Source organism: Phodopus roborovskii, unplaced genomic scaffold (assembly GCF_943737965.1).
Source record: "Phodopus roborovskii unplaced genomic scaffold, PHOROB, whole genome shotgun sequence".
In the NCBI taxonomy this organism is placed as follows: Eukaryota; Metazoa; Chordata; class Mammalia; order Rodentia; family Cricetidae; genus Phodopus; species Phodopus roborovskii.
Genome location: NW_026126549.1, coordinates 4,422,476 through 4,441,047, shown reverse-complemented (window position 1 = coordinate 4,441,047; position 18,572 = coordinate 4,422,476). Strand labels below are relative to the sequence as shown.

Here is an 18,572-nt window from a genome sequence, read left to right as displayed (position 1 = left end):
GTACTGGTAGGCAGAAGTTCTACAAGAATATCACTGGGCTGAATTCAAGATGTGGGCAGGGCACACCACTTTCTGGATACTTTAGGGGGATTTCGTTCCCTTCCAGCTTTCAGCTTTCACAGGAACTGCCTGGTTTTTTTTGGCTCATGGTCCCCTTACTCCACCTTCAAAAACCAGCATGAGTGGGCTTAATCCTTTAATATCAGATCACCCAAACCTCCTTTTCTGTCTGCTTCTTTCATTGTGCAAACACAGTTGATTCTATCAGGCCTACATGGATAACCCAGGGCAATTTTTCACTCAGGGTCATCTGATTAGTGAAATAAATTAATCTACAATGTTAACATGGATTGTTCACTAGGGATTAAGACATGAGTACCTTTGGGGAACTCTGTTTCTTCCCATCACAGATTTAGACATCAATACACAGATTTAAGAGGCTCTACAAACTTGAAGTAAAAATAACCACACGCACAGACAGACAGACAGACAGACACACACTCATGCACTCACACAGAGTGCACTAACTCAAATACATCACAATCAATGTGCAGACTAACAAAAAGGAGTGATATCTGATAGAATCAGAGAAGAAGATATAGGTTATCTTAAGAGTAATAAAATCAGACAACTGCATATTTATTAGCACCACCAATGAAAAACAGAAAGCCTTAAAATGATGTTTTCAATGTACAGGAACACTGCTATCAATTTGTAGTTAACAGCTGTCAACAATTACCAGCATAGTACTTTATACAGTGTAAATAAGTGTGTTTTAGTCCTAAAACAGAAGTAAAAATGTTTCTAGAAAAAAGAAAATAATGTGCAAAACTAAAAGATCTCTTTAAGAGGTTACTTTTAAAATTTTATTCAGGCAGGGAGGGACAAAAAAAAGATGAAAAGAAAAGAAAATCTATTCAGGCAAAGTGTGGTGGCACACCCCTTTAAACACAGCTCTCTGGAAAGTAGATCAGAGGCAGGAGAGTCTCTGTGAGTTGGAGGCCAGCTTTGTTTACATAATGAGTTCTAGGCCAGTTAAGGGTACACAGTGAGACCCTATCTCAAAAGAAAACAATCTACTTTGGCAGAACTTAGTGGCCCTAACCCTAAGCTGGAAAAGGAGATGAAGAACATATAAGTACCACTATTTGAGGAAACACACTTTTTAAATGTTAATGTTTTGTGGATTGAACTGGTCTTAAAGTATCCAAGAACAACACAAAAGATCATTTTGTAGTATAGCAAAAATTTAGGTATCATAATGTTTATTCAATGACAAGCATTAGTTCAATAAATTAAGGTACATTAATTCAATGAAGCCATCTAAAATATTATGCAAGTATATTTGCTTATAGGCTTACTGTATTTTGGGAACAGATACTAAATAGCAGATATGGATAGATTAAGATAATTTCTTATTTAAATACATACAAACATATAACATATATATATGTTAAAAGAATATTCACCCAAGACAGTAATTATTACTTTGAGATGGAGAATGGTTTATTTACATTTCCTTGTTTATATTTTTTTATACCTTTTTATATTTGGTATATTCTATTACTTTTTTTTTAAAAAACCTTTGTTTAGACTCACAAAGAATTAGGATAATACCAAGATTTCTTATATAGCCTGTATCCAATTACACCCATGGCTAATGTTTTACATCCAGATGGTAGATTTAAAATTAATAAACAAGCATTTATAAGTTGTTAAGTAAAATCCATAGTTTATTCAGATGATATTTGTTATTTTAAATATTTATTTTATGTGCATGTGTCTGTGCCTGAGTATATTTACTTATGCCACATGTGTGCAGGACTCAGCTCATTTTCAATAGTCAATACCTACAATTTTGTTGGAACTCTTTTCTTTGTAGAACTTGGTTTGCTTCCAAGGACCACTTTTAACAAACAGCTTGTAGATGGGGGGGCTATAAACATACTACATCAATCACCTGTTCATATAATCCACCACTCCCAGAGTTTACCTGGAGGATTAAGCTTCAGTGCCAGGTTGCAGCTAGCTTCACTGTATGTCCTCATTGCTCATCCTCTCTTCCTCAGATGATGTCCCCACTGCCCTGACAGCATTCTTGTATCTTCTAAACAACCAGTGAGGGGACCCAAGTAAGAACCCAGGTGTTTAAACGTGTGTGCGAGCGTGAATGTTTCTACTTATCCTAACAGAATAGAGGTAACATACAACGTAGCACTCATCAGTTCTAAGGAATAACTGATAGATTCAAGGACTGACCCATTTTCATGATATGTGTTATTAGAATTTTTTATTGCCACACTTTCTATACAAGTATCTACCTTATTTCATTGTGTGGGCCTTGATACACTTATCCTTATATCACTATGTCTTGTTCATGGTTATATACTAGGGCTTAGTTTAGTATCTAGTTTGCAGAGAACACTAAGTATAGGTTTTTGTAACTAATGATTATTAGTTGCTACTGTTGCTGAAATGCAGAATGTTTTTCTTTCCCTGAACTTAATTTATGTCAGTCTTCTACACACACACACACACACACACACACACACACACACACACACACACTATGAAATACACTCTTCAAAATGGAAACTAAAACTATTTTCTCTAAAAGGCTTTGAAGAACAGTGTGCTTGCTAAGGTGTTTTAGCAGTTTGTAATGGCTGGAGGCTCTTTACAGGGGAAGGATGTCTTAGGAGTATGGTGCTTCTTGCTGGAGGGACTTGAATCTGTGGAGTGGCACCACTTCAGAGATGCTTTAGGGGACAAAACCCCAACATGCTTACTTGTGGATGTTTAAGCAGAAAGCAACTGGGCCTTGCACACATGCACACAGTGAAATAAGGTGGATACATGTATAGAATGGATGGCAATAAAAAAATTCTAATAACATGTATCATGAACACAGGTCAGCCCTTGAATATATGAGTTATTCCTCAGAACTGATGAGTGGTGTGTTGTATGTTACCTCCATTTCTAATGAACAAGAAACAGCTGGAATTTGAAGCCAGTGATGATGACTTTGAAGCCTCCCCCACCCCACCCCCACTGCTTCTTGTGTCAATAATACTTAAAACTAGATCACTGGGTGAAATCACTGAAATCTTCACTTTGAAGAAAATAAGATTGATGACATTACTGACAATAAAATGCATGTGTTCTGAGTTGCTGTCAGAAAGTCGTAGGATCTTATTTAAGACCGAACAGATGTGTTTTGTGACTCAATTTCAGTAAGACATTTCTCATTTTTCTCTAGGGGCAGAGGCAATAGAGTGCTCCCAGGCCCTGAAGGTGGACCCTTCTCTGGGAAACTGAAGATTGAGGCATGGGAAAGGTAGCCCACTGGCTTTAGAGAACCTTCAAAATCTTGTTCAGATGTAAGATTCCAGAATATAAGAATCAGACAACTTACACAGATCCTGCATGTGTGGTTGAGGAATACCAAGATTTAACCTAGTAACAGGACTTCAGAGAAATACACAAAGGCTTGGTAGGTTCAACAGCTGTGTGCTAAACATACTCTTTGCACAGGTGAGTAGAGCTTCACCCTAAACCTATGGTGTGAGGGTCTAAAGTAATGCTTTTCAATCTTCCTGATGCTATCACCCTTTAATACAGTTCCTCATGTTGTAATTAATGGTCCCCAACCAGAAAATTATTTTTTTGCTGCTTTGTAACTGTAATTTGCTACTATTATGAACTGCATTGTAAAATACTGTGTTTTCTGATGGTCTTAGGCAGCTCCTGTGAAAAGGTTGCTTAACCCCCAAGGGTTCCAACTGGTCTAGAGTGTGGAGTTGGAGTCAGTGTACATGAGTGGCCTTGAACACATGTCTCACTTCTCCTGAGTCTTAATTGTCTTAGTTTTCCTGTTGCTCTGTGGTTTAAATCATCCCAGACCCTGAAAGCTGGCGTGGGGGTGGGGGACTGAAGATGGTACCATTTTTTCCATGTGAACTTTTAGATTAAAAATTTCCTTACAATTACATGTATATCGATATGTTTCTTCTGCATATTCTCTAAAATTGGAAGGGGAAAATTTAAATTTGAAATGCTAGAATACTGAGAATGAGAATTTGAAACTTCCCCCCAAACTACAGTTATTGAGTAGTTATTGTTCAGGTTTTCTAGGCTCAGATGCATCTCATGTCCCATGGTTGCTTTTCAGCTGAGTTGGAGTTGGAAGCTGAGTTTGCTGACATTCAGGCTTGGCTTCCTGCCATCTGCTCAGATGACAGGTTTCTGTGGGGAATGGAACATAAATATTTTGCTCTAACTTTGTTTATATTTTGGGGGAAAGCAGACTAGTTCTGGACCAGAGCTTTTCATAACTCCTGATAAAATATCTCCCCCCACTTTCCCTTCTGTGCACATCTGATTTCCTATTGGCTTCCCTCTCTGCTCCTCTTCTCACGCCGAGTTTCCACCCAACATCTAGGCCTCCCGTATAGCCTCCCTGCCTCTTTCCTCTATCTTCCTCTTTTATAGAACTTGATTTCTCCTCTTTTTATCTCTTTCCATGCTCACCTAGACTCATTTTTATGATTGAGATTCTTACATTTCTGACCAAGCAGTCCTGGCTAAGACAACACATCACGCTCGAGCTGGGATAGCCCAGGATAAACCACGTTCTGGGAGCTTCTCAGAAGCTTTGGTATGCAGAAGTGGGTGCCAGAAGGAAGTGACCAGCAACCACAGATTGTGCAGGCTCCACAGGGTTCAGGAAAACAACCTGTGGTCCTGGCCTCCTTGGTTGCCCAGCTCAGCACCTAGGCAATGGATTCAGGTAGATCCTGGCCCTGCCACTAACTAGCTGTTTCCTTGTCTGAAGAACGAGAACTACTGCAGACTTCCAGGGAATATTGGGGGAGTAAAGGAAACCATGTTTTTTGCACGATGCCTGGAACATGGTTCCTGCTGTAATAATTCCAATCAATGTCAAAGTGATGATTAACCTCTGTATCCATCCTTTTTCTAGCTTCTTCTTCTGGTCTCCCTATCATTTCTCAAGCAATAAGAACCAACACCCTCCTCAACTAATTTTGGTTCACTCTCCAGGTCTTGAGATAAGAATGGCAGAAGGTAGGAAAGCCACACATCAATCTCCAACCTAACTTGTGGTGGAAAAATCTAGACCTGAGAAAACAAAAATGAAGTCAGGTGGTGGTGGTGCACACATTTAATCCCAGAATTTGGCAGGAAGAGGCAAACAAATCTCTGAGTTTGAGGCCAACCTGGTCTACAGGAAAGCCAGTGCTATACAAAGAAACCCTGTCTATAAAACAAAATAATAATGACGATGATAATAATGGTATTTAATGCAAAATAGTTCTCTTTCCAATATAAAGGGAACTAAGCAGGAAGGGATGGGAAAAATTTATGCTGTGACTACCCTGGTTCCTGCACCCTGTGTGGAACCTTTATTTGCTGTCTCAGGAGGGAGGCAGCTCTGGTATCTTCTTCTGCCCTCTCACGTGGTTCCACCTTCCTTTTAGCATAGGGCCAGTTGCCTCGAATTCCCTCTATTCATGGGAATTCTCCACTCCAAGGAGACACTTGAGTTTTGGAAGATCACCTCTGTTGCTTCTCAAGAGAGCAGGGAAGAGAATTTTTCTCTTTCCCTGATCCATTTTTCTTGTTTATTAAGCAGAAGTCCCAAATAAGATTTATTGCCACCCTAGCTTTCTCCTATCCAGGCAGCTTGTTAATAGTGCAGATAAACACCGTTTTCTGAACACAGTCCTGCACAGTTCTATTCCTGTTCTGTACCCAGTGACTCTTTCACATTGCCTTGGTAACCAATTAAAATACTTTTATGTGTATAGCAATATCATTCCCAATTCTGCAAAAACCAGGACGGCTTACTAGTCACCTGGTACTTGTCTTGCAATCTGCTCTGTTCTGGTTTGACTTTTTTTTTTTTTTTTTAACCTTCTGAAATCCAATTACCTTTGAATCCTCTGCAAGCACTTACATGCCATTCCTAGTACACCTGGACCTAAATCAAGAAACACCCTTGTCAACCAGACAGGGATTAGTAGCAATTCTGGGAGAAAAGTGCATGCTATAATTTCTTTCTGCTAGCCTCAGAGGGAAGCTAACAGAAGTTCTTCAGCCTTGAGGCTGATGAATCTGACTGTGGTTTCTTACAGTATGGCAAACATTGTGCATCTAGTAACTACTTAGTGAGTGCTGGTGGCAGATAAGTAGCAGAAGATAAGTGGCAGAAGATAGAACACTTTCTTACCCATAGAGTTTAAGACCAATGGGAAAGAAACAGGGGTGTGCAGGCTGACAGGTGCTGTGGAAGCTCAATGGGTAGTAACGGGGGACCCTGAGAATCTCAGAAGGAGCGTTAAGACTGACCTGGGGTGTGAGACAGAGTATTGGATTCCCAGAGGAATGAAGGCTATGTAGACCCACAAGTGATCCCAGCCATATGGGATCAACTTTCTGATTGACACAATGTCTCATTTCTTGCCCTTCTATCCCTGACCCTTTGATGGATGCCTTCATCTTGGGTGGTCTATTTTAAGATATACGTGATTAGCTGCTTTGTTTCTTCTTCTCCAGGCAACAGTCCTCTTATTGGGAGAAGGATTATATGGAATGCTCTAAGATGTATAGACTTTGGACTCACCAAAATAGTATTTTCTCTGAGTTTGCCAAATGCAAATAGACTGGACATTGTCAATGTAATTCTTACCTGATAATTTGTTTTCAATGTATATGTTTTACTATGTTAGAGTTAAAACCCTCCTTTATTATTAAGACAAAAGGGGGGAAATATTATGTGATATTTTGATTGTGTTCTGACACTCCTGTGACTGACAATAAGGTTTGTTTTGAATCAGAAAAAGAAAAAAAGAAAAGAAAAGAAAACCCACAGAAACAACTGATAGGCTCATGGGCTCATAGGAGGCTCACAGAAACTGAACCAACAAGCAGGGAGCCTATGACTGAGCTAGGCCCTCTATGTATATGTGACAGTTGTATAACTTGATCTTCTTGTGGAACTCCTAACAGCAGAGCAGGGGCTGTCCATAATGCCTTTGCTGGCGTTTGGAAACGTATTCCATATACTGAACTGCCTTCCCCAGCCTTAGTACAAGAGGAAGTGCTTAGTCCTACAGCAACTTGCTATGCTATGCTTTGTTGATGCCCATGAGACTCCGGCCCCTTTCTGAACTGAAACAGAGGAGTTGATTTTGCAGGAGAGAAGTGTAGAGGGGAGGTGGGGGAGAGAATGGAAGGAGAAGAGGGAGAGGAAACTGGTGAGGATGTAAAATAAATAAGTAAATTTAATTTTTAAAGACAGGTACAACCTTCATCATTACCCTGAACTCTCCCATAGCTACTTCAGGGATGTTAAAATTTGACCTGTAGTCATAGTCTATTAAAATAATAATATCGGCATCAGCTGAACCTGGAACTACCAGGCATAAAGTAGAAATTCCGGTAGCACCAATGTCAGTGGAGAGTCTCTGGGCTGGAGAGATGATTCAGCTATTAAGAACATTGGTTGCTCTTCTAGAGGACCTGGGTTCAATTCCTAGCACCTACATGGTAGCTCACAACTGTTTATAACTCCAATTCCAGGGGCTCTGATTCCCTCTTTTGGCTTGGCAGGCACTGCATGCACTTGGAGCACAGACATACATACAGGCAAAACATCCATATACATAACAATAAATTCATTCTCACATATTAAAAACACATTAAATGAGAGTTTGTGGGTTGAAGTGCTTCACCCCAGGAATTATATGCAGGCAATCCACTCTACATGGACTGCGTTGGCAGAGTGGGACAGTCCCTTACATTTGTTATCTTAGTATTCTGTGTTACTTTTAGGATTTATTAACTGCATCACTACAGTTAGTATATACTGCTATTTGAGGATAAGGGTCATGTTTCATTTGCTTTCATTTTCACTAAAGTCAAGAAAAGGCTTCATGTACCTACAAGAGCTTAGTAAATGATGGCCTCTGTGTTAGAAAACCCCTAGAATTTTTCTTGATTTATCCTCCAAGTGCACCGGGATAATTATTTAATGTGTGGGTGCATGTGTGTGGCGACCAGAGGACCACCTCAGGTGTCATTCCAAGGAAGGACATTTACTTCCTTTAAGCCAGGGTCTCTTGGGCTGGAGAGATGGCTCAGCAGTTAAGAGTGCTGGCTGCTCTTTCAGAGGACCCAGACTCAATTCCCAGCACCTATATGGCAGCTCATAACTGTTGTCTGTAACTCCAGTTCCAGAGGATCTGATACCCTCATATAGACATACATGCAGGTAAAACACCAATGCACATGAAATAAAAATAAACAAAATTTTAATATATATATATATATATCAGGGTCTCTTATTGGGCTAGAGCTCACCAATTAGGTCAGTGAGCCTTGGGCGGTCTCCTGCCTCTGCCTACCTGGTACTCTACCATGTGTAGGATTTTGACATGGGTTCTGGGGATTGAATTCTAGTCCTTGTACTTGAAAGGCAAATGCTTTACTGGATGAGCCACTTCTTGTCCCTCAGGATCATGCTTACCTCCATGCCTACAGTGCAGAAATAGCCATTTAGCTGGTGAGTGGGGTAGTATTTTTAACCACAGCAAGCATAATCACAGTTAAGCTTGTTAGGAGACAGACCATTGGCTGGATGCTTTATAAATACCATCTCATTGACAGTTCTTCAAATCATTCTATGAGGTGTGCCCTGCTATTTCTATCTGATACCATCAGTTCTCAGAGTTGCTAAGTAACTTACCCAGGAGCATACAACCAGTACATGTCAGACCAGGGCCTGTGACTCTTCTGAGTCACAACACTATCCTGTTTGCTTATCTTAAGGAAAGTCTAATCAGAAGTAACAGAAAAGTTAAAATGTGTATTTTAAAATGTTACTAAGACATCTATTCCCCTTCAGAAATACACAGACACACACAGAGATACACAGACACACAGACACATAGAAACACACACATAAATGAGATGTGGGGAGGCCTGCACACATACCAGGTGCTAGGGGGAAGGAACTCAGGCAAATTATTTTGGGGCCTATTCCCTTGTGTGACTAACTGCCATTAACTCTGATGAAGTGTGCCTACCAAGGACTGCACGTGGATTCATGGTATATAACAAAGGAATTTAACCATATGCAGAGTGGCAGCTCCTGTCTTCAGGTTAGCAATTCATGACCCAAGTGACTTTGAACCTGACCCACCATGTTTCCAACAGAGTGATGTCTGTCCATTAGAAAGGTATTTAAGGAGGTGACTCATGTCAAGAGCATTTCAGGCACCCTGTGCTTTGCGCCTAATATAGTGTACAGCTCATTTCTCACGTAGCTCTGTAATGGCTTAATTCATGAAGGGCTCATTTCTGCACCACCAGGAGCTAGCCCGTGGTTCCACGAAGTCTACCAGAGACAGGAACTCATGTATTTATTTACTCTAACTCTCCACAAACATTTTTGGAGTCTAACCATGGGTCAGGCTAGGGGCTCTGTGCACAGTATGGAAAGGTGAGTTTTGCGTTCTCTTGGTGTCTTGGAGAATTGGAGACAGTTGACAAAGACCACGCTCAAAGAAGGTGCTCATGTGTCTTGTGCTATTCTGTCACTTACTTTGGATGCCGTGGCTGGCATTCTTAGGAGTTGGGTTAAATAGGTAATCAATTAGGGGACCTGACCACGTGAACAGTGAAGGATGGTTCTGCTTCTTGCTGCTTCCTTATTTCCGGACATGCTTAGCCACCCCTTGGGGTATTGCTTAGCTGTATCTCATTTGGATGTATCAAATCCACCAAGTCTCTGCTGATATAACTGAAAGGCCTCCTGTTGACATGTAGCCAGTTTGGCATGGCTATTGGAAAGACTGTATTGTAGGGAGCAACTGGCATACACCTCCCAAGTGGTATCTAGTCACCCTGATAAGAAGGCAGGACACCCTGTCTCCTCTCCATCTGTTTTCTCCTTCTCTTCCAACTTCCATTCTAATTCAGCACATTTCTACCCTGCCTTTCTTGTAGCCACATGTGCAGGATGAAAAGAACCTGCCTTTTCATCCCTTGACCCCCATCCTCCTTCAGTCTTTAAAAATGCCCATCTGGTAGGAAGTTTCTTTGTATTGACCAAGCTTCACTTCCCTCAAAATGATTTACCCCACTACCCAGAATTCTCATAGACTGTAAGTTTGAATCTAAGTCTTCTTTGTCTTAATTAACTTTGTTGAATTACAACATACTTAAAGATGTATCCTTTTAAGTATATAAGATGGTGAATTTTTATAGACTTACATAAAATTACACTAAACATCTTCATTGACCTAACATCTGGTGTATCTTATAGTGAGCATCTATGGCCATATTTCTTTTTTCTCCCCATATGCCATAAGTACACAGACAGTATATCTTACAATGAACATCATCTTATAATCAATATCTGATTTATACATAGACACACCTATTTTACACAGGTTTATGTTCTTATATGCTGATAGCTGGGTTTCTAGCCATTCAGAGTTGGAGAGTTAGCCATAGGAAGCTGATCTTCTTACTTTGCAGTGTAGGTTACCATAGCTCCTGTGGCTGGAAACCAGTTGGAGCTAACTACTGCAGAGAATGGCGATAGTGGATTTCAGAGTTGTTTAAAAATATGGTTTGTGTGCCGTGACTGAGCATAGGTACTCTGAGACAGCCCTTTTCCAATCTTGTTCTATTACTAGAGTCTGAATGAAAGAGAGGAGAAAGTGATGTAGTATCACAGAAATTTGGGAAATGAGTTCACCGGAGTGTCACAAGCCTACAGTGCTGGCTGCTTGGGAGGCTGAGGCAAGGGACTGCAGGCTCAAGGCCCATTTGGAGCAGAATAAACTCAGAATGAGCCTGGTGATTTATCAAGAACTTTCCTCAAAATAACAAACAAGAGGGGCTGGAGACTGTAGCTCAGTAATAGAGTGCTTGCCTGGCATATGTGAGACCTTTGGTTCAATTTTTAGCACAAGAGTGCAGGAGGGGTTTGGAAAATGGTTTTTATGACAATCTCCCACTTAAAGATTCCCAGTTCCTTAGAGGCTAAAGTCTTTTGAAATCTCAACAACACACTGAAAAGAACTTTATAGCTGGACGTTTGACTCTGGAGCTCTGTGGACATCCGTTGAGGACTTACAGCTTGTATGTGTGAAAGGCTGGTGTCTAGAGTAAGTAAAATGAAAAGAATGGAAAAGATAGGATAACATAATTCATGTGGTTTGAATAGAACTCTGCAATGGGTCAGATGAGGCTGCTCTTCATGGGTTATGAGCTACATAAGTACTTTCTCTAGCCTCTTTATAGTATGATGAGATGTGTGCAGAAACCTTTCATAAGCAGAAAGAAAAACAACACAAAAATATGCATATGCTAATCCTGGGGTGGTGTTTCCTTTGTGGTGGATAATTGATGTTGACTAAGGAGAACTTCATGCCCCACCCACCTGCCTCAGAGCTGAGGCCTCCCATGGGGAATGAGCCAGACACCTTTAACCAACTGAAGCAGGTCATGCAACACTGGGCTCACTAAAATAGGGAGGAGCACCCTGCAAGAATCACCCTGCTCATCAGGCAGATTGCAGAGTCCTTCCCGTCACCCCACTGTTCTTGAGCACAAGGAGGGGACAAAAAATCAGAAGAGGCCTGCTGGAAATCAGGCAACACCAAGAACAGTGTGCAGACCACACTTGGTATCAATATCACTTGAATATTTATTATATGATAGATTGACTATTTTCTTGGTGTTCATTTCTGTGGCTTTAGTGCATATACATTACACTACCGCTTCCATCAAGACTCAGAGTAATCATATCATGCCACGGAATTCCTCACACTGCCCCTGCATAGCCTTGGCCCACAAGCCCTGGCATCTAGTGATGTGCTGTCCCGATAGCTCTGACTGTTTGAAAACACCCTTTCCTTGGACATTCCCATGAAACCCCTTTCCTTAATGTTTCAATATTTATGTATACACCTCACCGCCCCCCAGAACGGCAGACTTTTCTACTTTTTTTTATTATGTTTAAAATTTTTCTTTTTTTTTTTTATCTGAGTATAGTTTCTCCTCCCTCTACTCCTCCCAGTTGCTCCCCACCTCCTTTCCTATCTGGATCTACTACCCTTCTGTCTTTCATTAGAAAGGAACAGGTTTCTAGGAGATAACAACAAAATATGACAAATTAAAAAATAGATATTGCATATTGAAGTTGGACAAGCCAAGCCAATAGAAGCATAAAAGAGCCCCAAGAGAAGGCACAAGAATCAGAGACCCCTTTGTTTACACATCCAGGAGTCCCATGAAAGTACCAAACTGAATGTTATAGTATACATGCAGAGGAACGGTACAGACTGGTGTAGAGCCTGTGCTTGCTGCTGCAGTCTCTGTGAGTTCGCGTAAGTGTTGCTCGATTATTTTAGAGGGCCTTGTAATCAGCAGCCTTTTCTATGGCGGTTCTTTATCATTTACTGTTGCTAACATGTCTTAACACCTGTTGGGTACCAGGCACCTGTGCTAAGTTCTCAATACGCATCATGGTATTTTTAACTTCAGAATGACCTTACGCTGTATGCATGCCCTTATTATCTCCGTTTTACATTACAGAAACTAAGGATGACAGATGTTCAGTGACTTGCCTAAGACTTTATAGCTAACTAAGAGTAAATTCTAGCACAAAGGCAGCTAGCTGTTCCATTTGAGCAGAAATCCTTGAACACATTTAGCAATGAAAAGGAGAATGGATTTTAACTAGGAATCAGTGCATTGAGGGTGCATGACAGCAGTGATTCCGGACGCTATGTTATTCCAAAGTAGTTTGCAAATAAAAATGAGTAAAGCTGGAGACTCACCTGTGTCTCCTGATTCCTCATGCACAACCTCTACCGACTTGAATCTTTCCACCTGCTACATATGGTTGTCACAGGTGTCACCTGCCTGCTGTTTTTAGGGACTGGAATAATTTCATCTCTTTGCATGTTTAGCAAAACCCACCGTCTGTATTACCACTTAGAACATATCTGAGACCCCAGAAAGGGGCTCAGCCACCTTGTGGTTTCTGCCTGACCTCAGCTCTCTTAGGTGCTTTCTGGCCTTGTTTCCCTCGCCTCAGTTGCTTGCAACAGCCGCTGAATAAGTTTCTATGACAAAGCCACCTGGTCTCTGTGTGGTGACAGCAGGTGTGTTCTTGCTGATATGGGATGTAATTGCCACAATGCTTAACAGTGCAGTGAGAAAGTCATCCTGAGTGATCCAAGGTGGTGACAGATGTGTTTGGGGGAAGAGAGAGTTGCAGAGAAAAGAAAAAAGTGCCTAGTTAATGAAGAATCAGGGTTGCTTGGGAGGTGAACCAGATACTTGCTTTCTGTGTATGGTTTTAAATTTGTAATTATTATTATTTTTAACTATATAGAGAAGTGAAGTTTTAAGCTTTCTCCCTCTTATCAACTCATAGCCCCTTAAGGGTTCTGGAATGGACCTTCAAGGCCAGCACAAGCTGGGAAGTCACATACCTGAATTATGGGCCATGGATCATTTGGAAGGCAACCACACAAGCCAGATAATCAGGGCACCAAGAACCATTTCTGGGTGGCAACTAATTCACAAGAGGGTAAGAGAGGGCGTGTAATTTTGAGTAGAAAGTGTTGAGTCACTTCAACAACAATCACAGCTAATATTTATTGAGCATTCAGTGTGAGCCAGTCAATGCACTAAGAGTTAATGGGTGTGAATCATCTCATTTGTATCTCACAACAACCCTCTGAGGCAGGTACAGACTATTATCTTCAATTTGCTGATGGAGAATTGAAGGCCCCGAGGTTTACGTGACTCAGTCAAAGCACACAACCATTGAAGGAGCAGACTCGGGGTTTGGGCTTTTAATTTCTCAAAACCTCTATTATCTGTCTTAATTCCAAAATACTATTAGGCAGAATGCAGAGGGAAAGAGATAAACTCTTTGGCAACTCATAATCCTTTTGAAGGCTTGTCCAACTCCTTTGGCTTGGCTGCACCTGAACTAAGAAGCAGAGGGATTTTTACCATAAGGAGCCCACCAGAGCTCCCCATCTGTGTGGAATAATTGCATGCTGTAAAAGCCTGCAGAAACTTCTCAAGTTTTCTTTTTACACAATCAGCTTGGGAGGGATTTAGAGGTGTAGGCACAATAGGCTAATTTTTCTCTCTCTTGGGCTGGCAGCATGAGGTGTGACTATTGGTTCCACCCTAGCAGACTCGCTGGCACAACAGGCATCAGGCCTCTTGGAGCCAACAAAGAGATCTTGATGAGCTTGTTTGGTGGATAAGCCTGGGCGAGCAGAACAGACTTAGGACTTAGAAAGCTTGTGGATAGGAAGTTCAATGAACTCCCGTCAGCGTACCAGACTATGAAGGAGGCCTATGAAAGAGGTGTTTTACAAAATGGTACCCTATGACAACAGATTATTTTCCCTGCTCAGGGGAGTACTTAGACTTAGTATTACTCTGGTCTGGGTTCACCATAGACTCATGTTTAATAACAATGCCTATTCTGCTTTCCTGCAAGGGTTATAACTCCTGTGTTTTGCAGAATGCCTCACACATGGCAGGGCACAATAAACAGTCAATAGTGGTGTTTACTATGATAACGATCTTCTGATGCCTTTCATCTAAGGCTCCTGGAGTGTTCTGCAAACACTAATTAGTTAGGTGTCAAGGTGGCTTTGGTTTTTATAATACATTTTCCCATTTTACAGAATTTTAAATTGAGACCCAGCCAACTTAAGTGGCTTGCCCAAAGTCATACTGTGCGTTTAAATTGACGATAATGATGGTGCTTCGCATTTCCCTGGCAGATGTTTTCCATGGTGATACAGCGTGTTGCAAAGATAATTTCACCGTGTTTTAAAGAAGGGATGGGGGTAGCAAATATCACTAGCTGTTGACTCAGTTGGATAAACTGAGGCAGAGAAGGCAAATAACTCCAGGGGATTTGACTGATGTTTTAAGTCTACTCTCAAAGTGCAGCATCCATGGCATGCCTTTACTGGAGAGTATGATGGCTTCATACTTACAGGAAAGATGGTTATATTTTTATAAAACAGAAACAAGTTGTAGGATGACATTGTAGTAACATCCAGGAATGGGTTTGTTCATATCCCCTTCAAGAGACAAGAGGCATGAGATGAACACTTCAAAGAAAGAAAAAAAAAAAAATGAATGGGGTGATAGTGGAGGTCTACCGGCTCCTCTCTGAAAAGCCTGTTTATTGATGGGATTCTCTCTGGAAGCATGCACCCTCAAGGACAGGCTTAGGTCCAGGGTAACTTGTTGAGTACACATAGACCCATCATGGTGTCTGTCCCTTGTCCCAGGTTCCAAGTCTCCATGAAGGGGTCCAAGGACACCCACTATTAACATCTTGCTGTTTTCTGCTCCCAGTCCCCCTTATAGAAGAGGATTCTGTAAATCTTGGATGGTGCAATCCCCTGGCAACTGTGTGTGCACTTTTCTTAGCAACATGGGGTGAGGTGAAAACCTGAGCAGAAGTTTGCAAAGCTTATAGGGGTCCTGACTTCTTCCAGGCAACATTTCCTTAGTGAATGATGACCCTCTTCTGAAAGGTGACTCAGATTTTTATGGAGAAGGGGAGTTAGGAATTCGAGGGTGATTTACCAACCCAGAGACAGATCTCTTTTCTCTTAACAAGGCAGGTTTGAATAAAGTTTGTTCTCCACCCTACTCTACTTGCAGGCCTGTGGATTCTGATTGATTGAGGAGACTTAGAGAGGAGTGAGGGCCCATCCCTTTTCTGGAATGTGTTCACCTACAGAAGCACAACAGCAATAAAAAAATCTTCAGTGAAGAAACCACGCCAACTTCCCGCTCTCAGTTTTGAATACGTATACACAGTCATACCACATGGGTGCCTTAAAGGTGCAGTGAACTCCAGGAGACTGAACTCTGAGAAGAAGCCTTTAGTGAACATCTGCGAAAGCACACTGTAAGTCTCTTCTGTGTGAGGAGGGAATCCAGTGCCAAATGCTCTTACCCACCTCTAGTCTTCAGAGCAGTCTCGGGATCCTGTTACCAGCATTAAAGCATGCTTTAGGCGGGACTTCAAAGAATGCATTTTTGATTGCCTAAGTATGCCAACAATCTAAGCCATAGCTTTGTGTCCATTTTGATTCACGGAGTCCAGGGATGACATTGCAAATGATCCCTCTGGACTCACAAGGCTACATCCTCCTCCTGAGATGTGCTCTTGCACAGCAGGCCAGATAAGTCCTCAGGATGTGCTATCAGGGATAGACAGAGGAACATGGGAGGCTTTTTACTCAGTAATCTGTATGGTTTGACTGGGTCTGTATTGTAGCCCTTGCCCAGCATGCATTTTGTGTGTTCTCTTTGGTCTGTAGTGTTCCTATACCCATCTATTCTATTATGTAGTCTAGCCGTTGCCATCTATTAGTCTATTCACACAGACACTTCATTCCTGTATGATTTCTGACTTCAAGTATCTGGATAGCTTCAAACAGATTAGCAGTGATCCTAAGTTGTAATGACACTTTATGACAAGGGATGGGAAGACAGATTTAGGTAGAACTCACGCAACACCTGATATATGAAACCTTCTCTGAAATCTCAAAAGTAACCAGCAGTTGAATTTATTTTTTATATCCCTCACTCCCAGTGTATTTCCCATACACTGGTCTGGGCACTTAGCAGCAGAAATAAAAGACCAGAAAAGGATTTTTCTGTAAGTACTTTTCCTATTTGACAACCTCAGGACAGGAACTAAAGAGACTCTAGCAAGCATTAGAAGTTCTGAAGCAAATTGTCAGGTGGATTAGATAGGCTTGGCGTTCCCATTGTATCTCAGTGAGGTGATCACAGCTCACCCAACAGGGAATCATCGCCAGCATTCTGTCTACATGAAGGGAGTCTGTTCCCTAGCTCTCAGCATACACATGACCAACCTCCAAACGCACATGATACGAGCAAGCAAGTTTTCTCTTACCCCATCCATGTGGATCCTGACACTGGGCACCAGCCTGAAAGGGCTGGCCTGTAGACTTCTGGGGCCGGTCTTGCTTTTCCTGTTGTCCTGCAAGGTCAGTATACGAGGCCTGCGAAAGGAGCCCCGTTTCCAGGAGTTCTGCCCGGAGCGCACACCATCCAGCAGACGCACCAGCAACAGGTTGGCTGGCAGAGCGTCGATGCTGCAGAACACCAGGGTCCTGCATTCCGGGCACCGCAGCTCCTTGTGGGCCTTGAAAATCCTCTGTAGACATGGTTTGCAGAAGGTGTGCTGGCAGGGGAGGACTTTGGCTGTGACATCGAGCTTTTCAAAGCACACAGGGCACTCCAAGAGATCAAGTAACGTCAAATCATCCATTTTATTTTAAAACTCCAGTCCCAACCTGGAGAAGCAGGATTCACATTGTAGCAGCAGCCGAGCTGAAGGGGTAGAGCCAGTCTTTGGGGAGCATCAGAATTCCCTGCCTGTTTGAGGGAAGGAGGAAAAAAAAAAAAAAAAATGTAACTGCCCTGAGAGGTGTGTCCCACCTACATGGAGGCAGTGTCTTGAGAGGCAGCTGCAAGTACTTTGTTCCGGGAGCTTCAAGTGACTCATTCTGATTCAGCCTGGCAGGTTAGAAGACTTGTGCCTGCTGCAGGGGTGTGAGGGAGCTCTGCACAGTGACTGAGTGCTCTTTGCCTCCGAGCAGAGGGTCCCAGCAAGGAGAGAAAACTGGCCCGCTGAGACAGGGATCTACTTCTCTACTGGGAGGACTGGAGGAGTGCTTTCTCCTGCCTGGTTCACAGTCTTAACTCAGACTAAGGCCCCAACAATTCAATTTCTGTGAGGTTATCCACCTACCTTCCCTTCCCCCCTCCTGGATTGGCTTGTCTTCTATCTGTAGCAGAGCAGATGAGCTTGGGGAAGTGTTTATCGACTCCCGTGCAGATGTAGACTTCTTTCCCTCCAGTAGACCTTCCTCCACTATTTTGTTCTAGCAATATGCAGGAAAAATTCCCAATATTGTTTTGCCTTAACTCTGTCCCATCCCTCTCCCTTCTCCCCTCTTCTTTCTTCCATGCCTTCCTCTGCCCCATATTAGGGTAGCGCCAGGAAAATTCTTCCTCCTACCAGGTGAGGTCCTGTGGCCTGTTTAGCTGCTTTGACAATTGTTTTGGCTGGCTTTCAGCTGCAGCAGAAAGGAACAGAAAGGAATTCAGGCTTGTGGTCACAGCCTACAGAAATCCAGAGGAAGCAGCAGCGTGAACGGGCAGGTGTGTGTGTGTGTGTGTGTGTGTGTGTGTGTGTGTGTGTGTGTGTGTGTGTGTGTGTGTGTGTGTGTGTGTGGTCCGAAAACAATCCTAGTTTTAGAAACAGTTTCATTTCGGATGACTGAGAACCAAGTTTCCGGTTTTGAGAAGTCTCCCGGGTACAACTCAGCCACGCCCAGGCTCTGGTGACCTCGGACCCCGCCGGTGGGCTTGGCAGGCAAGCCGGTGGCCTCCAGCAGCTAGCAGGGCTGCTCCTTCTAATTAACCAGCCTCCTTTCCTC

General features: G+C 42.3%; 1 protein-coding gene across 2 annotated transcripts in view; it reads right to left on the bottom strand.

Moving 5' to 3' along the window:
- The window catches only part of Sh3rf2 (SH3 domain containing ring finger 2), a 97,189-nt gene extending 79,022 nt beyond the window's left edge, over positions 1 to 18,167 (bottom strand). Inside the window, exons 1-2 of one of the 2 annotated variants that reach the window (XM_051201176.1) lie at positions 18,152 to 18,167; positions 17,021 to 17,505 (exon numbers count right to left, since the gene is read on the bottom strand). In XM_051201176.1, coding sequence (XP_051057133.1) covers positions 17,021 to 17,398 — 378 coding nt within the window. In that variant the 5' untranslated portion in view covers positions 17,399 to 17,505; positions 18,152 to 18,167. Of the gene's footprint in view, positions 1 to 17,020; positions 17,526 to 18,151 lie in introns of those variants that run through there. The other variant, XM_051201175.1, reaches the window with a different exon arrangement.
- Positions 18,168 to 18,572: the final 405 nt, after the last annotated feature.